Genomic DNA, 18,701 nt, shown 5'->3' with positions numbered 1-18,701 from the left:
CGTTCCGTGGAATCCAGCCGGTAACGGCTCTAATCCAGTGGTTGTCTCCAAATCACATTATGTGTCCAGCCCATCTGATTTTCGATGCCTTGGCAAACAAGATAGCGTCCCTGATTCTCGATCGTCCATGAAGGTCGGAACTCCAGATTCCTTCTCTCACTTGAGTGAAGCGTGATACTCCAAGCATAGCTCTTTTTTTTTAAATTTTATTTATTTATTTATTTGCTCTTTGGGTCACATCCGGCAATGCACAGGTGTTACTCCTGACTCTGCACTCAGGAATTATTCCTGGTGGTGCTCAGGGGACCATATGGGATGCTGGGAATCGAACCCAGGTCAGCCGCATGCAAGGCAAACGCCCTACCAGCTGTGCTATCGCTCCAGCCCCCAAGCATAGCTCTTTTGATTCCTCTTTGGGAGACCCAAATAGTGTTCTCATCCTGTTTTCATAGGGCCCAGGTCTTTGAGGTGTATGTTAATGTAAGATGAACGGTGGAGTCAAAGAGATGCGCCCAGAGCCGGAGGTTCTTCATCCTCTTAGCTATTTCTTCGACACTCTTGAAGGCGTTCCATGCCGTTCTCTTCCTCCCATGCAACTTAGGTGCCAGGTCATTCGTCATGTTGAGTTCTCAACTAGGTATACATAACTGCTGCATTCAGAGATGTTTGTTCTGTTGAGAGCAAATGGAACATCAGGAATGAGTCTGTTTCTCATGAACATTGTCTTCGTGAGATTCAGCTGCAGTCCAACCTTTCCACATTCACGGTCAGAGTCAGCCAGCATTTGTGCCGCTTGGCTAATGTTTGGTGTTATTAGAACAATGTCATCAGCGAAGCGGCGGTGGTGTAGTTGCCGACCATCTATCTTCACTCCCATTCCTTCCCATTCCAGTCATCGCATGACATTCTCGAGGGTGGCACTGAAGAGTTTCGGTGAAACGATATCACCCTGCTGAACCCAACTCTTTACATTGATGATCACTTCCTTGTAGAATGGTGAGACTCTGTTAGAGAATCTGTAATACAGCTCATGGAGGATGTACTGATGTATTGAGTTTGAACACCCTGTTAGGCCAGGGCTTCAATGACCGCTTCAGTCTCAACAGAATCAAAGGCTTTCTTTAAATCAATAAACGTTAGACAGAACAGCATCTTAAACTCCCGAGAAACCTCAATGAGCTTAGTTACCTTGTGGATATGGTTGATCATGCTGAATCCTTTTCGGAACCCGGCTTGCTCGCATGTTTGTCCTTCATCTAGTGTTCTGCCAATCCTATTCAGGATGACTCGAGTGAACAGCTTGTAGACGATGGACAACATGCAGATCGGGCGATAGTTGCCAGTGTCGTGGATGTCTCCCTTCTTGTACAGTAGAACAGTCCTGCTGGTTTTCCACTGGGACGGAACCTTACATTCAGACAGGTAGCGTGTGAAGAGCCGACCTAGTGTATTAATGAGTACTGATGGCAGATTCTTCAGGTGTTCGGGTCTGACCTTGTCTGGGTGAGTGCTGTTTGCTTCTTTACCAATGAAATGGCATGTCGGATTTCGGAAAGGAGAACGTTGGAAATGACATTTCCATCCTGCGGAATTTGGTATGTGGGCAGGTGGATGTGGCTATCGAAGAGATCCGAGTAGAAGTAATGGATAATCTCCTCCATTGCCGTTCTGGAAGATGTGATAGATCCATCAGGACGTCGGATGGCAGTCATCTTGGTCTTGTAGTTGGTGAAGGACTGGCGGGTGTTGCGAATTCTTTTCCCGGCTTCTGCTGCATTTGCCAGCACTGCTGCTCTTCTCTCTTTGAGGTCTTCCTTTATCGCTTCTCTTCACTGCTTTGTGGGCTCGAACATTAGCTTGTGGTTGCCTGAGGCTCGCTCCTAGACACATTGGCGAATGAGCTCGAGAGTTTTTGAAGACAGGTGTCTTTTTGTGGCTTTTTCTCCCTCAGCGTTCCTTGCACAATCATGAAGGTGCTGAACCAGTCGATCGTATTCTTTATCAACGAAGGCATCTTCCCATGTTGCCACAATAGTGCCAAAGAGCTCCCAGTTGGTGATTGTTCTGGGAGTTCTCTTCTTAAACTTTGCAGTCCTTTATTCCCGCTCCGTGAAGTCACTGTCACTTTCCTCCTGTTGTTCATCGATTTTCTCGAGTGGGCCCAGTAACGTCTCCATTGGAGACTTTTTGTTGTTACTGTGTTTGGCATATCGAATACATCACAGGTAGCTTGCCAGGCTCTGCCGTGTGGGTGAGATACTCTCGGTAGCTTACCGGGCTCTCCGAAAGGAACGGAGGAATTGAACTTGGGTCGGCCATGTTGGCTGCGTGCAAGGCAAACGCCCTACCGCTGTGCTATCGCTCCAGCCCCTGAAGTAGAATTTTGCATGAAGGAGATGGTGGTCCGATCCCATTTGGAATTTTGGGACAGCAGCGACATTGGTCAGACAAAACTGTCGATTAAATATGATGTGGTCAATTTTGTTGTGGAACTGTCCACCGGGAGACTCCCATGTCCAACGTTTAGATTTGGCCTTCTGGAACTGTGAGTTACCATGAATGGTCTTGGTCGACATGATGAACTCAAACAGTTTCACCCTGTTCGTTCCATTCTAGGACATGGGTCCCGATGTGGAGTTATTTGACCGATCTTTTCGGTTCTATCTTGGCATTAAAATCACCGACAGTGATCTTGTAGAAGGTTTGGTCTTCTTTATAGAACTTCTCCAGCTCCATGTAGAACTTCTCAATTTCTTCTTCGTCATAATTGGATCTTGGTGCATAGACAACGAAGATAGAAACTGACGGCAGCAAGCCACATCTATTCGAGTGTAATCGTCTGATTTGGGTTGTTAGGCATTCGAATGAATCAGTGCTCATGGCCAAGTTCGTGTTGACAAGGACACTGACACCAACCTCGTCTTGGTCAGACCATTGATGTCGTACTTGATCTTCCGTGCTTGCACTATCAAGTCCTTGGTGGATGCTTCCGATGCCAGCATACATGCATTGAAACTATAGACAGTCTTTTAGTTTCTTTTTTGTTTTGGCAGACTAGTTTGGCCCTGAGATTTTATCAACCTCTCCTTGCTCATCCTTCTTTACGCTGCTGTATTAGGGGCTCTTCTGGGGTCAGGGGAATGAGATCCATTGTATTTACTGTTTTTGGGATATCACATACGCCTTGGATAGCTTGCCAGGCTCTGCCATGCAGACGGGACACTCGGTAGCTTGCCAGGCTCTCTGAGAGGGAGATTACAGATTACAGTTGATTATTTGATAAGATTCACAGAAGGCCTGACTAATACTTCATAACTCAGTACTTCACATATATAAGCTTTGGTTTATAAATGAAGATAATGGGCTACCTTTGAGTGATTTGTTTTTCTCTGGGTGCGGGAAGTGCTACAGGCACTTACACATACAGAACATGTACTCTGCCCTGCGCTGCCGGCAGCTAGTCTCCGTCTCTGTCTCACATGTCTCTGTCCCCTTTCTTACCCAAATCTTTAATTTTATTTTCAGCGAATACAGGAGGAGATAAAAAATTTAGTCAAGTTACAGACCAATAATGCTTCCTGGGCGACTTATGGCAGTTCTTTAAGTGCACCGGTGCCTGCAGAAAGTCCAATGGGTTTTTTCCCGGATCCCAGTGAGAGAAATGAAGCAATTCTCCCCTACCCTGCGCCCGACAAGCCTGAAATGCACCAGGAAACGCCCAGCTCGCAGGCTGACTGCAGTGCCGAGGGCAGCTGCGTGAGCAGCGGCTATGGAACCTGCACCTCCGAGCTAAACGCCAATAAGGCCGGGGCCTCGAGACACCTCATGGAGCATGAGGCGGAGTCTGCAGGACCCTGTGGGGCGGCAGGGGACCAGGCTGAGCCCTGCCAGCCGCACACAGACTGTGGACACGGCAGGGGCGACCACCCGCAGGCAGCCCAGGGCCTCTCCGTAGGTGCCTCTCTCTTTCCCGGGGAACTGGAACATGATTTTCTTGGAAAAAGTCAAATTTCAGAAGTATACAGTGGGAAAAAAAATAGGTGAGTAGGTTTTCTCTATTATGTCAAGGAAATTTAGTTTATTAAATAAAGAAGCTCTCAGTTAATTTTGGTTTTGGGTCACACCCGACAATGCTCCGGGGTGACTCCTGGCTCTGCACTCTGGAATCACTCCTGGTGTTGTTCAGGGGACCCTAAGGGATGCCGGGGATGAACCTGGGTTGGCCGCGTGCAAAGCAAACGCCCCACCTGTTGTACTGACTGTTGTTCTGGCCCATTTGGGGCCTTTCAGTGAATGCTGAGCTGTGGCATAAAGCAGATCGCCTTTGGAGAGTGGAGGTTACCCTGATGTTCAGTTTTGTGTCTCCTAAATGTGCCATCTGAAGTATTTCCCTCTAGCTAGCATGATCGTTAGTGACTACAAACGCATGTAAATGAACACTTTCTCGGTGAGGATTTGTTTTGTGCTGGATGAGTCCTTGATAATGCCACAGTTCCAGGCTGTGCATGTGTATCACTGTTAGTCTCTTTGTTTCTTTAATAAGCCCTGAAAACCCTGTGAATCAGTTAGATCTCCCCTCCGAGCCCTTAGGTAGACACAGAACATCTTCCTCTGATTCCGTAGCTGCTGATCTTCCTGTGTGTGTTTCAAGGACAGCCTGCAAGAGAATAATTTTTTTTTCTTTTTCAGTAATAAAGCTATAACATCGTGGGCACAAAAACTGAAACAGAACCAGCCAAAGCGAGTACACTCGGGAGAGGGCTGTTCCCGGCCAGTGCAGGCCGGCCAGCAGGTAGCCGGGCCACTGTATGTGCGTGTGTGCACGTGTGACCACTCATGGGTGCCTGTGTATGTTTGTGTGTATGTATGTGTGCACTCATGTGTGTGCATGTGTGTGCGTGTGCTTGTGTTTATGTTGTTTGTATGTATCCACTCGTGTTTGTATGTGCATGCATGCATGTGCTCATATATTTGTGTGTGCCCATTCCTGTGTGTATATGTATGTCCGTGTGTGTATGCGTGTGTGCATGCATGGGTGCCTGCCCCCTGCAGCAGGGGCGGCGGTTGTGCTGTGCTGGAAGCTGGTTCCCTGGGCCCCCCTGGTGGGACACAGTGACCTGCTCCAAGTCAGGTCCTCAGTAGGGAGTCCTAGCACCTACTTGAAGGTGCACATGCTTGGCAGTGATGCGTGTGATGCTTCTGCGGAAAGCCTCGGATGGGGATGTAGTTGGGGCCAGAACACTGCAGGCTGGAGGGCCTGTTCTGGTCTCAGCAGTGGTTGTCCCTGAGCTGTGGCCGCCATCCTGTGGAGCTGTTAGTGAGGAGGTCTCCCTGTTGGAGCCGCGGGCCCATGCCAGGCCCTTACCACACCCTTGCAGCCTGTGCCGTGGACCCCCTGCCTGTGGCTTCCACCCTTGGGCCAGTCAGTCCCTCCCCTCCCCTCTCCTGGGAAATGACAGTCTATTTATTTATTTATTTTTGGGATCACACCCGATGATGCTCGAGGGTTACTCCTGGCTCTGCACTCAGGAATTACTTCTGGTGGTGCTTGGGGGACCCTATGGGATGCCGGGGATCCATCCCAGGTCAGCCGCGGCAAACGCCCTCCCCACTGTGCTATCACTCTGGCCCTCTTTGTCTAATTTTTTAACCAATGTACTTGTTTTTATGAGTCACTGTGAGGTGCAGAGTCACTCCTCAGCCAGTCCCTTCTCCAGTGCCCACTTCCCTTCCCGTCCCCGCACCAGCATCGTGAGCCCAGACCCCGCGGCCCGCTGACCACGCTCTCTCTCGGTTACAGTCTGACCTCCCTGCTGCTGCTCGTCCTCCTGCCTTTTACCTCAACAAGCCCGAGGAGCTTCCCGACGCATGGCTGTCCGACTCGGGAGCAGGTATGGTGCCAGAGACCGGGCCGGCCTTGGTTGCGCAGGATGCACTCTGGAGCTCAGGGTTCACTCCTCTCTCTCTTCTGGCTTTGTTGGGGGCCACAGCTCTCAGTGTTCGGGGCTACTCTCAGCTCTGCACTCGGGGACTCACGGTCTCCCACCCCCCACTGGACTCGGCACCAGCCAGGATGCAGGAGCCCCGAAGTGTTCTTGAATCACTTCACTCTTGATACGTTTCTAAATATTATTCATAAGAAAATGGCCATATTTAAAAACGTTTTCATTGTCCTCATTTATCTTTACTTTTAATTATCCGGTATTTGTGTTTTGAGCATTGGAGTCATTAATTAGTAAGGCATTTCTGAGAATCTTAAGATTTCAACTTTTGTACCCCATAGCCAAAACCTACTTTCTGTCTGTCTTTTTGTCTGTCTGTCTTTCTGTCTGTCTGTGTTGTTTTGTTTATTTGCTCATTGTCCATGCCCCACAGTGCTGAGAGGCTCCTCCTGGCAGTGCTTGGGGGACCAGGTGGCGCAGGGTTTGAACTGGGCTTAGCTGCGTGTGAGGAAGTTGCCTCCCTGGCCTCTCCTCTAGCCTTGGCGTCACCCTAGGGAGTGTCTTTGTTCTTTCTGTGCGCACCAGGGCTGCTGTACTGGAAGCTGGAGGAGAAGGACATGTACCACTCCCTGCCTGAGACTTTCGACAGGTCCCTCGCACCCCCCACAGCTTGGTGCCCAAGCCAGGTAATTGGGACATGCACTGTGGCAGCGAGATGGCTCAGGGCTGGGTGCATGGGAGCCCAGGCTGCTGAATGTGGCTCTGAAACCGGAAACAAGTAAAGAGACAAATAAATGTCCCATGGAGCCAGGCGGAGCTCAGCAATGCAGTAGTTGCATGTGTGAGGCCCCGGGTTCAGTCCTCAACACGCTGCACAAGCACATATATGCATGCACGTGCGCACACACACACACGCACGCACGCACGCACGCACACCCCCCACCCTGCACTTCAGCCCCCTGCATGTACATACACACGTACACAATGCACATGCGCACACATGCACACACACACACATGCACGCACACAATGCACACATACACAACACACGCACACACACAACATGCGTGTGCACACACAATGTATGCACACACACACATCTTCAGCATCCTGCACACACAGATACAATAATAAAATTCAGTAAGAGGAAACACACTTGCATGTGAATTTGTATTACAGTTTTAGTTAAGCACGCTATTTGTAAATCTTTCTGTTTTCTATCTTTTGTATATTAAGATATAGGCTTAAAGTTATAATTACCTGCTTTCAAAATCAGTTTACGGAGCCATAGCACAGCGGGTGAGGCTGCTCTGTGCTGTCTCTCGGCTCCTGCACTGTCCCCTTCCCTCCTGCCTCAGGATCGCAGCTCTTGACCTTTCCTCTCGGTCCTTTGACGTTCATCTGCCCAGATGCTCTCTCCTCCTACTTCAGGCTTTCACTGTCAATTCTCCTCTTTTTTTTTTCTTTTTGGGTCACACCGGCGATGCACAGGGGTCACTCCTGGTTTTGCACTCAGGAATTATTCCTGGCAGTGCTCAGGGGATCAAATGGGATGCTGGGAATTGAACCCAGGTTGGCCACGTGCAAGGCAAACACCCTACCCGCTGTGCTATCGCTCTGGTCCCTTAATTCTTCTCTTAACTCAGCTCTTAGTTCTTATTTTGGACAGGAGCTCCCAGGGGTCTAATTTTGGAAACTTCCCAGGTTGCTTGATAAATTAGGTTTAATTTACCCCCTTATTTTTTGCTGTTAGATTGGAACAATTTCTCATCTCAGGGAGACGCACAGACTCTGGCGTCCCAGCTTGGTCATCAAGTTGACAGTTGAGAGTTTTGTTTTATTAAAACCTTTCAAAATCTTTTTAAGTGCTGATCTTAGTATCAGTAAACTTTTCTCATTGATTATACCATTTAATTCTGTTTCATATTTTCTAAGTTTAATGCTAGTAATGAGATGAAGCTACCATCACTGAAGGATATTTATCATAAAAAACAAAGGGAAAACAAGCAGTTTCCGGAGAGGGATCTCACTTGCGCTTCCCACCCAAATCACCCACCAGAGGTAAATTGTGGGCGCTCTGCCGAGGGGCCGGGCCACTTCCTGGACCTGTTTTCCCAAGGAGCCATTCTGCTCGTGTAGGGAGCAGCCGGTCGGGCGCTGAGGCGAGTGCCCGTGCTCTGTCTTGCCCACAGGTGCTGACTCTGGACCCCTCGGCTCATGGGAAGCCCAGCTCCCGCGGCGCCCTCGAGGACCGGACATCCTCCTCGCCTGACTCAGTGCTGGGGCCCACTCTCTCCAGCCACTCTGACATCGACTCATTTTCACAAGCAAGTCACGTCACGTCCCAGTTGTCTGGATTCCCCAAGTCTCCATCCCACTTGAAAACCTCGCCGGGGGACCCCTGGGAAAGCCACACCTTCCAGAACGAAAGTAGGACCAGTTCCGCCTTCGCTTCTGTGTACACCGCTGCGAGCAGCGACGTCTCGGTGAACACCGTGGAGGGAGCCACCACGGCCACGTGCCCATCGGTCTCCGTCCGCCAGTCCCCGCTCCTGGCTGTGCCAGCTGAGCGCATCTCCTCAGCACCCCCAGGGGACCCTGTGCTCATGTCTCAGTACGTACCTCACGAGCCGGCCACCGCAGGAGCTTACAGGATGGAAGTGGTTTTTATTGAGCTTCTTCAGTTAGATGTAAAATCTTAGCACTTGCTCTGTTTTTGGGCCAAGCCCAGTGATGCTCAAGGGTTCCTCCTCCTTTATACTAAGGAATCACTCCTGGCGGTGCTCTGGGGACACTCTGGGATGCCGGGGATGGAACCCAGGTTGAACAGGTGCAAGGCAGACGCCCTCCCTGCTATACTATCATTCCTAAGAGAGAATTTTTAATGTATAGCATCTAGCGAATGTGTATTGTTAGCCTGTTGCATATTGATCTATGATACATTAAGCGAATGTCTACTTCTCCTTGTGAGTGATGTGGTGTCAGTGTCTCCAGGGATAGGCTGTGAGGTTGTACTTTCCCACAGGATCAGGCAGACCCTGAAGGAGAAGCACGCTCGGCATGTTGCAGATCTTCGAGCTTACTATGAATCGGAAATAAATAGTTTGAAACAGAAACTGGAGGCAAAGGAAATCTGTGCAGCTGAAAATTGGAAGAAAACCAATCAAATTCTTATAGATAGGTAAAATTGTGTTTTATTTTAAAGCCCCATGGGACGGTGCTCAGTGATAACTCCTGGCTCTGCACTCAGGGTTCATTCCCGGCGGGGTGATGGGGATTGAACCTGGCTTTGCCGCGTGCAAGGCAGGTGCCCTCCCTTTCCACTGTGCTGTCATTCCAGTCTTCAGAACAGGTGAAACTTGACGTTGTTGTCCTGACATTGTGATGATAGGACACTTCGATTTTTTTTTTCCTTTTTGGGTCAAACTGGCGATGCTCAGGGGTTAATCCTGGCTCTGCACCCAGGAGTCACTCCTGGTGGTGCTCAGGGAACCCCATGGGATGCCAGGGATGGATCCCAGGTTGGCTATGTGCCAGGCAAATGTTCTCCCTCCTGGACTATACTCCAGCCCCTGAGAGGACACTTTGAAAACATGGGCTTTAGATTTGAAAATTTTAGCAGAAACTTTGCCTAATGTTTTGTTTTGGTTCTGGGAATCCAGGCCTAATACCTAAGGAACAGGCCTTCTGTTGACAGACCATATACCTCTGTCTCCTCACAGTGGGAACCGTTCTTTTCCGGGCGGAGGGCCGCATCAGTCTGAGCCCTTCGGCAGGCTGGCATCTCTGTAGGCCCCCGTCACAAGCAGGTTTCCCGCTGCTTTTACTGGTTTCTGAGCCACGTGCAGCTGACTGCTCAGGGTCACTCAGGGAGCCGTATTTTTGCTGCTGGGAATCGAACTCGGGTTTGCTGTGTGCAAGGCAAGTGCCCTGCCCACTGCGCACTCTCTGGTTCTGCTTCTGTCTTTTGGCTCTTGTAGAGAATGTGGGGTTTATATAATACTTTCGAGAGAAATACTTTGTGTGTTTATTTTTAATTTTTGGGGGGGGTTCACACCTGGCAATGCTCAGGAGTTACTTCTGGCTCTGCACTCAGGAATTACTCCTGGCGGTGCTCCAGGGACCATATGGGAATCCAACCCAGGTCAGCCACGTGCAAGGCAAACGCCCTACCCGCTGTGCTATCTCTCCAGCCCCTGTGTGTTTGTTTATTTTGTGGGCCACACCCGGCCCGCTCTGTGCTCAGGAATCACTGCCGGTGGTGCTCAGGGGACTCTATGGGATGCCGGGGATCAAACCCAGGTTGGCCGCAGACAAGCGCCCTCCCTATCTGCTGCACTCTTCCTCCAGGCCCAGAAATGCTTTTAATCATTTTGTTTTAATTTATGGTTTTTAGATGTGGCCAGTTAGATAGTGCTCTGAGTGAAGCCACTGGTCGTGTGAAAACCCTCGAAAATAAGAATAACTTACTGGAAATAGAAGTGGTGAGTCCCCACATTCTGTCACTGTGGTTTGGATGGTCTTAATGCAGATCTGGGCCCTAAGGGAGCTCGGGTGCGGGCCGTTGCAGGGAGGCGGGTTCCGTCCCCGGTAGTGACACTGCTGGGAATCACCCTGATAAGGAAAATGAAGTCTTTGATACAGGTGTCGGTTTCCAGGCATGGAGTACGCACTGGCTGTGCCTGGGGCTCCCTGCATGTGGGTGGACTGTATGTTCTCTGGCCCTCCTCTCCCGTGGGGGCAGGCCACACTGTCTCAGGACTTACTCTGGCTCTGAGCTCAGGGGTCACACCTGATGTAGTATAGGGGACCACCTAGGCGCTGGGGCTCAAGCCGGGCGGGCTACTTGTAAGGCAAGTATCTCACCGCTGTACTTTCTCCCTGGCCCTTCACCTCTCTCGTTTAATTTTTTTTTTCTTTTTTGGGTCACACCCGGCAATGCACAGGGGTTACTCCTGGCTCTACACTCAGGAATTACTCCTGGCAGTATTTGAGGGACCATATGGGATGCTGGGAATCGAACCTGGGTCAGCTGCTTGCAAGACGAATGTCCTACCCGCTGTGCTATCGCTCCAGCCCCTCTCATTTTCAATTTTTTAAATTTGATTTGAGGTTTGGGGTCATGCCCAGTGGGGCCAGATGCTATTCCTGGCTTTGTGCTCAGGAGCAGTGACTGCTGGTGGTGCTGGGGGGACCCACATCTGGGGATAGGACTGAGCCCGGTCAGCAGGAGGAAGGCCCGCTCCCTCATCCTGCATGCTCTCCCCCTTTCTGTCTCCCCGTTTCCCTCCTCCCTTTTGTCCTTTCCCGCCCTCCCTCCCTCCCTCCCCCCTGCCTTCTCTCCTTCTCTCTCTCCCTCTCTCACTGTCTCCCTCCCTCTCTTCCTCTCTCCCCCTCTTGTTTTTTTGGGTCACATCCTGCGATGCCCAGGGGTTCCCCCTGGCTCTCTCAGGAATTACTCCTGGCGGTGCTCTGGGGACCATATGGGATGCTGGGAATCGAACCCGGGTCATCCACATGCATGGCTGGCGCCCTCCCTGCAGTCCTGTCACCTTGGCCCTAAGAGCTGCCTGGGCCATGCGGCGGCTGCATGGGGATTGTCCGGAGCAGCAGCCACAGTTGTGCTTCTCCTCACCGAGATGCTCTCGAGGCCACCCAGGGCTGCAGCACTTCCACGGGGCTCGTGGCACCACGCAGAAATCCCAGCAGCACCTCCGGTGTCTCCATGGAGAGAGCTGGGTCTGGGATGTGTTGGTGGGGTGGGTGGGGTGTCCCCCGCACGGGGCCTGTATGAAACCCTGGGTCCCACCCCCAGCGCGGGGGCCTGTGTGAAGGCCCAGGTCCCATCCCTGGTCCCGCAACCAGTTTTGTAGTTTTGTTGCTGACTTTTGTTGGCATGCTTTGTTTTACGATGCTGCCTTTGGATCTTAATCCTGCAGTTTGGCAACTGTTTTTGAGGCATTTTTTTTTTAATTAAAAACAACCCATTTCCCTTTCCTTCCCCCCTGTAGAGTGACCTTCGAGACCGCTTCCTTGCCGCCAGCAGCGCCTCCACGGTGCTGCAGGAGCGGATCGAGGAGATGCGGGCCAGCAGCAAGGAGAAGGACGGCACCATCCTGCGGCTGCAGGCCCGGCTACAGGACGTGGAGGAGGCGTTCGAGAGCGCGTACCGCCTCTCCGACGACAAGGAGGCCCGGCTCCGGCAGGAGGCCAAGATGTTCCAGGACGTGAGCGCGGGCGACTCACATGGGTGGGGCGTCGTATACCCCGTGTACTTAGGGCCCGGCGCCCTTGCTCTGATCGCTTCGTTCTGTCTTGGGTTTTGGGCCACACCGGCTGCACTCAAGGCTTACTCCTGACTGCACTCTCCTGAGTACTTCGGGAACTGTGCGGGGTCTGGCACTCTCTCCAGCTTGACCGCATGGTATTCTGATCTGATACCTGATTTGGGGTTTTGTATTTCTATTTTGCTACTAGCTTAATAAAAAGTAGCATTCAGCAGTTCTCACCCTTTCTTTTTTTTTTTTTTTTGGCTTTTTGGGTCACACCTGGCAATGCACAGGGGTTACTCCTGGCTACTCCTGGCTGCTAGTTCTGCACTCAGGAATCACCCCGGCGGTGCTCAGGGGACCATATGGGATGCTGGGAATTGAACCCAGGTTGGCCGCATGCAAGACAAACGCCCTACTCACTGTGCTATTGCTCCAGCCCCTCTTACCCTTTCAAATGCTTTTTATTTAGGGGTACGATTGGCTCATTAAAGTACTTTTCTTTTTTTTTTCTTTTTTTTTTTTTTTTGAGTTTGGGTCACACCCAGCGATGCTCAGGGGTTACTCCTGGCTCTGCACTCAGGAATTACTCCCAGTGGTGCTCGGGGGACCATAAGGGATGCCAGGGATCGAACCTGGGTCGTCCGTGTGCAAGGCAAATGCCCTACCTGCTGTGCTATCACTCTAGCCCCTTCTTTTTTTTTTTGTCACACCCAGTGATGCTCAGGGGTTCAGGGGTCCCTCTCGGCTCTACTCTCAGGAGTTACTCCTGGCAGTGCTCAGGGGACCATTTGGGATGCCAGGGCTCCAGCCCAGGTTGGCAGTGTGTGCGGGAATGCCCTCCCCGCCATACTATTGCCCTGAACTCCTCACTTTTTATTTTGAAATAAACCTACAAAACCTACAAAGTTTGAATGAACTTGTAACACTTACTCTGCCTGGGATTCAGCAGCTCTTCGCATCTCGCTCGGGGGCTCGAGGTTGCCTCAACGGTAGATCACCTGCCCCAGGCTCAGGCCTGACACCACGTGGCCCCCAGAGCTGCTGGGAGTGACCTCCTGATGGGAGTCGTCAACCGCAGGAACAAATGCCCAGATCAGGCATTTTTCTGTTTTGCTGCTTGATTTTCCTCCTCTCTGTTCACACGCCCTTTCGGGCCTGCCGGGGTGTCTGCTGGGCAGGCCCTTCCCCCAGCACTGCACGGCTGGCACCAGCCTCCAAGGAAAGAAATCAAGGGGCTCTTTAGGGCTCTGTCCTAGACCAGCCGATCCATGGGGACCCCGCGTGGGGCTGTGACCCCGACACAGCCGGTCTTTTTTTTTTTTAGACTTAACAAATTTTTGTGCTTGGGTTTCAATTATACAATGATCAACAGTTGGTCTTTTTGGTATCTTCCCCTTGCCAGGCCGGGATCCAGCCCGACCCCTCAGGTTACCCTCTCTGATCTCGTCACTGTCGTTTATTTATTTCCCCATCTGTTCACGCTGGGGTGCCGGGACAGACCTGAGCTCTCGTGGGGGCGTGGTGTAGGCTGTCCCGTGGAGACTCGCCAGCCTGTCGATGTCACCGCCCTCTTAGCCCTTCTCTTTCAGACCAGCCCTCAGTCCTGCCTCTGTCTTTGTTTTTTCCCGTAGCTTTTGTTAGAATATGAGTCTCTCGGGAAGGAGCACGAGAGGGTGAAGGTAAGGAGCACTGTGGGGCTCTGGGCTACCTTGGGGGCCGGGGTGGCACTGGACATCTAGAAAGCCAGAAGCTCTCCTCTGTCCCCTTCCAGACATCCTAGGTGTCTGCCCATCTAACTTGCACGTGCTCTGTTTTTGTTTTGGGGTCACACCCAGCAGTGCTGCGGGGTCGCTCCTGATGGTGCTCGGGGGACATACGGGGTGCCGGGGATTGAACCGGTGTCACCTTACCCGCTCTACTGCCGCTCTGCCCCTAATTTGCAACAATTTTTGCATGACTTTTTGAATTATGGACTGGCTATTTGAGATGAGATGAAATATTTGGAGGAACGTAATGGCAGCCGCGGAGAAGAAGATAGTGCTCAAATACTATTCAAAAAGGAAGTCTTCTTTTTTGAAGCACTAGCCTGTTAGGTTGGGTTTGACGTTACTATGTGTGTATTCTTACGTAAAACTGAGAATCACGTATTTGAATTCTGTGAAACCCCATAAACAGGTTCAGGAATTTGGGACTGTTTGCGGTTAGTCACATGCCTGCAAGGCTGGGGACGGGCCCAGGGTCCCTCATGCTCTCCTCAGTGTATGTCCATTTTAATGTAGTCTTTTTATTTTTTTCTATTTGGGTCACACCCAGTGATACACAGGGGTTACTCCTGACTGTGCACTCAAAAATTACTCCTGGCGGTGCTCGGGGGACCCTATGGTATGCCCGGGATTGAAGCTGGGTCAGCTGCATGCCAGGCAAATGCCCTCCCTGCTGTGTTATGCTCCAGCCCCAGTGTGGAGCATTTTGCCGAGTGCCCATGACCCAGCACAGCCCAGCAGCCTCGGCCAGGGGCATGTGCTCGGGCTCTGCCGTGCGCTTTGGGCTTATTTTGCTCTCATTTCCTCTTGAATCACCTCTGATGCCTGTTTTTGGTCCCACACCCAGTAATAAACTCCTTTTTTAGCTCTCTGCTGTTGCCTTAGAATTGTTTCATGCATTTGAGGGCAAAGTAGTACATGTTAACATTCATCTTCAGTAATTGGAGGCTTTGCTTTGTTTTTCTAGGAAACCTTGAACACAACTGAGAACAAGTTGCTTGACGCGCGCACCCAGATCTCTGATTTAAAAAGGTAAAGCATCCCACGGGCAATGGTTTGCTCAGTGCTGGTGCGTGTCTGTGATGGGGGGAAAGAGTGGGGGAGGGGTCTTGCAGGCAGCAGGGCGGGGCCCAATCCACTCAGTGGCCTCCGGGTTCACATCGATCTGGGGTCTCTCCATGCAAGGGGTGCGCCCTTGACCCCGTGAATGGTCTCCCTGGCCTTGAGATTGATTTCACCCTAATTTTTCCCTGACACGAAAATAACATTTTAGGGATCAGAGCAGAAGCACAGCAGGAAGGACACTTATCTTGCATGTGGAAGACCCAGTTTTAATCCCCAGCATCCCACATGGTCCCCCGATCCCACAGACATGATCCCTGAGCACAGAACCAGGGAGAACCCCTGAAGTGTTACCAGGTGTGGCCTCAAAACAAACAACCTTTGCCTGTGATAAAATCCTTTTTTGTTTTATTTTTGGGTTACACCTGGCAGTGCTTAGGGCTTATTCCTGGTCCGTACTCGGGGATCAATCCTGGGGACCACACCTAACAGAAGGCTTTTGTGTGACTTAATTATACTGGTAGTTGTGTCTGGAGTCCTGCCGTCTCCGTGGCCCTATGTGCTTCTCTGAGAAGGTCAAATATAAATGGTATGTCATTACAGTGAATGTAATGTTAAGCGACAGCCTTACTTCCGGAACTGTTCAGGATCCAAGAAGAATGCAGCATTCATTCCTATCAGCCGGATCATTTACATTATGTTTGGTTTCTGGGTCATTCCTGGTGTTGCTCAGGGGCCACATATGTGGTGGGCCCTGCCTGGACCCTGAATGAGCACTTGCCTTGGGTACCTCGCCTACTCAGCATCGCTCCTGCCCCGCCGCCTTTTTTCAAAGAGATGTGCTTTAGGGACCACGTTCATTATGTGATTTTCTTAGTCAGGTGGGAGCAGAGCCATCAGTGAACGGTCCTCATGCCCACAGCGGGCCCTCTTGCAGGGCCTTTCCTTGGGGTGACGCCAGCCCTCTGGGCGGGCAGCTCGGGCCCAGCTCACTTGCTCCTGTCTCTCTGAAGTGCTCTAGGCCCTGGCGTCAGCTTTCTCGCCTACTGGCATCACCACTAGCGTGACCGCAGAGAGCCCTCTCACCAGGGATCAGGGGAGGGACTGAGCCTGGCATGAGCAGGGCAGAGATCTACCACCACGGTGGCCACATCTTGTCACTGCTCCCCTGAGCGCAGAGCCGGGAGTAAGCCCTGTGACTGCAGCAGACCAGACAGGAGGAGCTGAGGTGTCGGGGCTCGGCGTGGGGGGCCGGAGGGCGTGCTGGTTGGCCAAAAGTACCTCTTGTGGTGAACTTTAAAATAGTTAGGGGCCGGAGCGATAGCACAGCGGGTAGGGCGTTTGCCTTGCACACGGCTGACCCGGGTTTAATCCCCGGCATCCCATATGGTCCCCTGAGCACTGCCAGGAGTAATTCCTGAGTGCAAAGCCAGGAGTAACCCTGAGCATTGCTGGGTGTGACCCAAAAAGGAAAAAAAATAAAATAAAATAGTTATATTTTAGATATGGCACTGATTAGCTAGGCTGCCTGGGCTGGAGTGATAGCACAGCGGTAGGGTGTTTGCCTTGCACGCAGCCAGCCTGGCCGAGCCAGGTTCGATTCCTCTGCCCCTCTCGGAGAGCCTGGCAAGCTACCGAGAGTATTCAATATGCCAAACACAGTAACAAGAAATCTCACAATGGAGTTGTTACTGAGCAAATCAATGAACAACGGGAGGACAGTGACACAGCTAGGCTGCCTATAGGAGGTGTTTTGGAAGAGCTTAGCTTTTTGCAGGAATTTAGCAGTTTCTAAAAGGAATTTAGTGACTCCTTTTTAATGGCTTTGTTTAGGACATTAAACCTGCCCCCCCCCGCCCCCCCCCCCCTGCTGTGAAGGTGTGGCCCTGTAGCTTCCACAGATGTGTGCGAGCCCCTGCTAGAGTGAGACAGCTCAGGGTCACCGTTTTCTTAGATCCTTACGTTATTTGGATTTTATTTTTGACTGTGTGTCTGATCTGTGATCAGGTTCTTGGGACTATTTCATTGTGCTCTTTGGAGCCGCTCTGCTGCCCGTGGAATTCAGTGGCTCTGCACCTCGTTCCCCGTGCGGAAAGTTCCGGGCACTGGGCCGCAGAGAGCTCAGTGCACCAAAGCAGGGGTGGCTCCTGCCCTCTCGCAGGGAGGGGCTGAGGAAGCATCGTTTCAGCCCTCTTCTAGAAGCGTCGCTTCAGATACATCATTTTCAGTTGGCTTACACTTTGAATCTCTTAAAATATACCTGATTTACCTTTCTGCTTTCCAATTAGAACAATTTCCAAACTGGAAGCTCAGATCAAGCAGGTGGAGCACGAGAGCCTGGTGGGTCTCCGCCGTCACCTCCGCGCCCCTGCGAGAGCCTCCTGCGCCGAGTAAGTCGGATCGGGGTGTCCTTCCGGGCCGTACCGGCTGCCCATCCGGCTCACCAGGAAGCCAGGGGGCCTCTCACGTACGCCTCGAACACAAAGCGACAGCAGGGCCTTGCCTTGCACGTGGCCAGTCTTGGGTGACCAGGGCCAAGGAGCGGCTTCCTCCCTCAAAAGGAGGAGTGCTAAATCAGGGTAGAAATGAGGAGACTTGGAATCTGTGGTTTTGGTTTTGGTTTGGTTTGGACCAGCTACGTAGCTGTAGACAAATTAGTTCATATTTTATAGCTGAATTGTCTGAAAAGATTTTTTAGTCCTAAACTTCCCAAAAATATTTTTACCTTTTTGAAAACTGATGAGTATTGTTTTTTCATGGGGTTGTATTGTATGGTCTCGCTGTTTTCCAGAGTGAGAAATAGAAGCTTATTGGAAAGTAGAAGAGAAAGGAAAAGTAACTTCCCCGAGTCGGGAGGAACTTAGTAGAGGACTGAGTTCTCTTTTTGGTATTTTTACATTTTGAGAATTAGTTTTCTTACGTTAGAGCATTTGTCTTAATATATTTATGGACTGGGCTGGAGCGATAGCACAGCGGGTAGGGCATTTGCCTTGCATGTGGCCGCTCCCATGAGGTGTGCGGCTGCTCCTCCCTGTCTGCACTCGACTCTGTTCTTCCCCGCGTCTCCTCACCCCCAGGACTGGTCTCCCTGCCTCTCGCACCCTCGCCGCCTCTGATGTCAGCAGGCGCAAGTGGCTGATTCCCGGGGCCGAGTACTCGATCTTCACTGGCCAGCCCCTGGCCCTCCAGGGTCAGAGAGAAGAGAACCCGCTGGAGAAAATCTCTGCTCCTGGGTAAGAAGACTTGCTCAGTGGGGCCAGGGATATGGTTCGGTTAGAGCATTAGAGCACTGATTGGAGCACTCACCTTTCTTTTGTTTTGCTTTTTGGGTCACTCCCGGCGATGCACAGGGATTCCTCCTGGCTCTGCACTCAGGAATTACTCCTGACGGGTCCCGGGGGACCATATGGGATGCTGGGAATCGAACCCGAGTCGGTTGTGTGCAAGGCAAACTCCCCCCCGCCTGCTGTGCTATCGCTCTAGCCCCTGCACTCACCTTTCTGTGTGAGATCAGGGTTTGATTCCTGGGGCCACTTACAAACAAATGAGAAAGAAAAGAACATTTTCATCCCTGATGGTACTTGGGAGCTTGTCATGTTCTGTGAAGATCCCGATTGCATTTAAATGGCCATTAAGTGTGCAGGGCCGCCTCGGTTTCCCTG

The 18,701-nt window shown here is 51.4% G+C and overlaps 1 protein-coding gene across 1 annotated transcript in view; it reads left to right on the top strand.

Annotated features, from left to right (window-relative positions):
• MPHOSPH9 (M-phase phosphoprotein 9) overlaps positions 1-18,701 on the top strand; it is a 37,811-nt gene that overhangs the window by 9,921 nt on the left and 9,189 nt on the right. The window contains exons 6-18 of the mRNA XM_056131425.1: positions 3,526-4,040; positions 4,690-4,792; positions 5,801-5,891; positions 6,528-6,628; positions 7,878-8,003; positions 8,135-8,556; positions 8,968-9,123; positions 10,339-10,426; positions 11,954-12,169; positions 13,846-13,893; positions 14,945-15,009; positions 17,328-17,429; positions 18,117-18,272. Of these exons, the coding sequence (XP_055987400.1) occupies positions 3,526-4,040; positions 4,690-4,792; positions 5,801-5,891; positions 6,528-6,628; positions 7,878-8,003; positions 8,135-8,556; positions 8,968-9,123; positions 10,339-10,426; positions 11,954-12,169; positions 13,846-13,893; positions 14,945-15,009; positions 17,328-17,429; positions 18,117-18,272 (2,189 nt within the window). The remainder of the gene's footprint in view (positions 1-3,525; positions 4,041-4,689; positions 4,793-5,800; positions 5,892-6,527; positions 6,629-7,877; positions 8,004-8,134; positions 8,557-8,967; positions 9,124-10,338; positions 10,427-11,953; positions 12,170-13,845; positions 13,894-14,944; positions 15,010-17,327; positions 17,430-18,116; positions 18,273-18,701) is intronic.

The sequence above is a fragment of the Sorex fumeus genome, unplaced genomic scaffold (assembly GCF_029834395.1).
Source record: "Sorex fumeus unplaced genomic scaffold, SorFum_2.1 ptg000087l, whole genome shotgun sequence".
In the NCBI taxonomy this organism is placed as follows: Eukaryota; Metazoa; Chordata; class Mammalia; order Eulipotyphla; family Soricidae; genus Sorex; species Sorex fumeus.
Note: the sequence above shows the minus strand (reverse complement) of the source record. Positions and strands in the feature narration are given on the sequence as shown.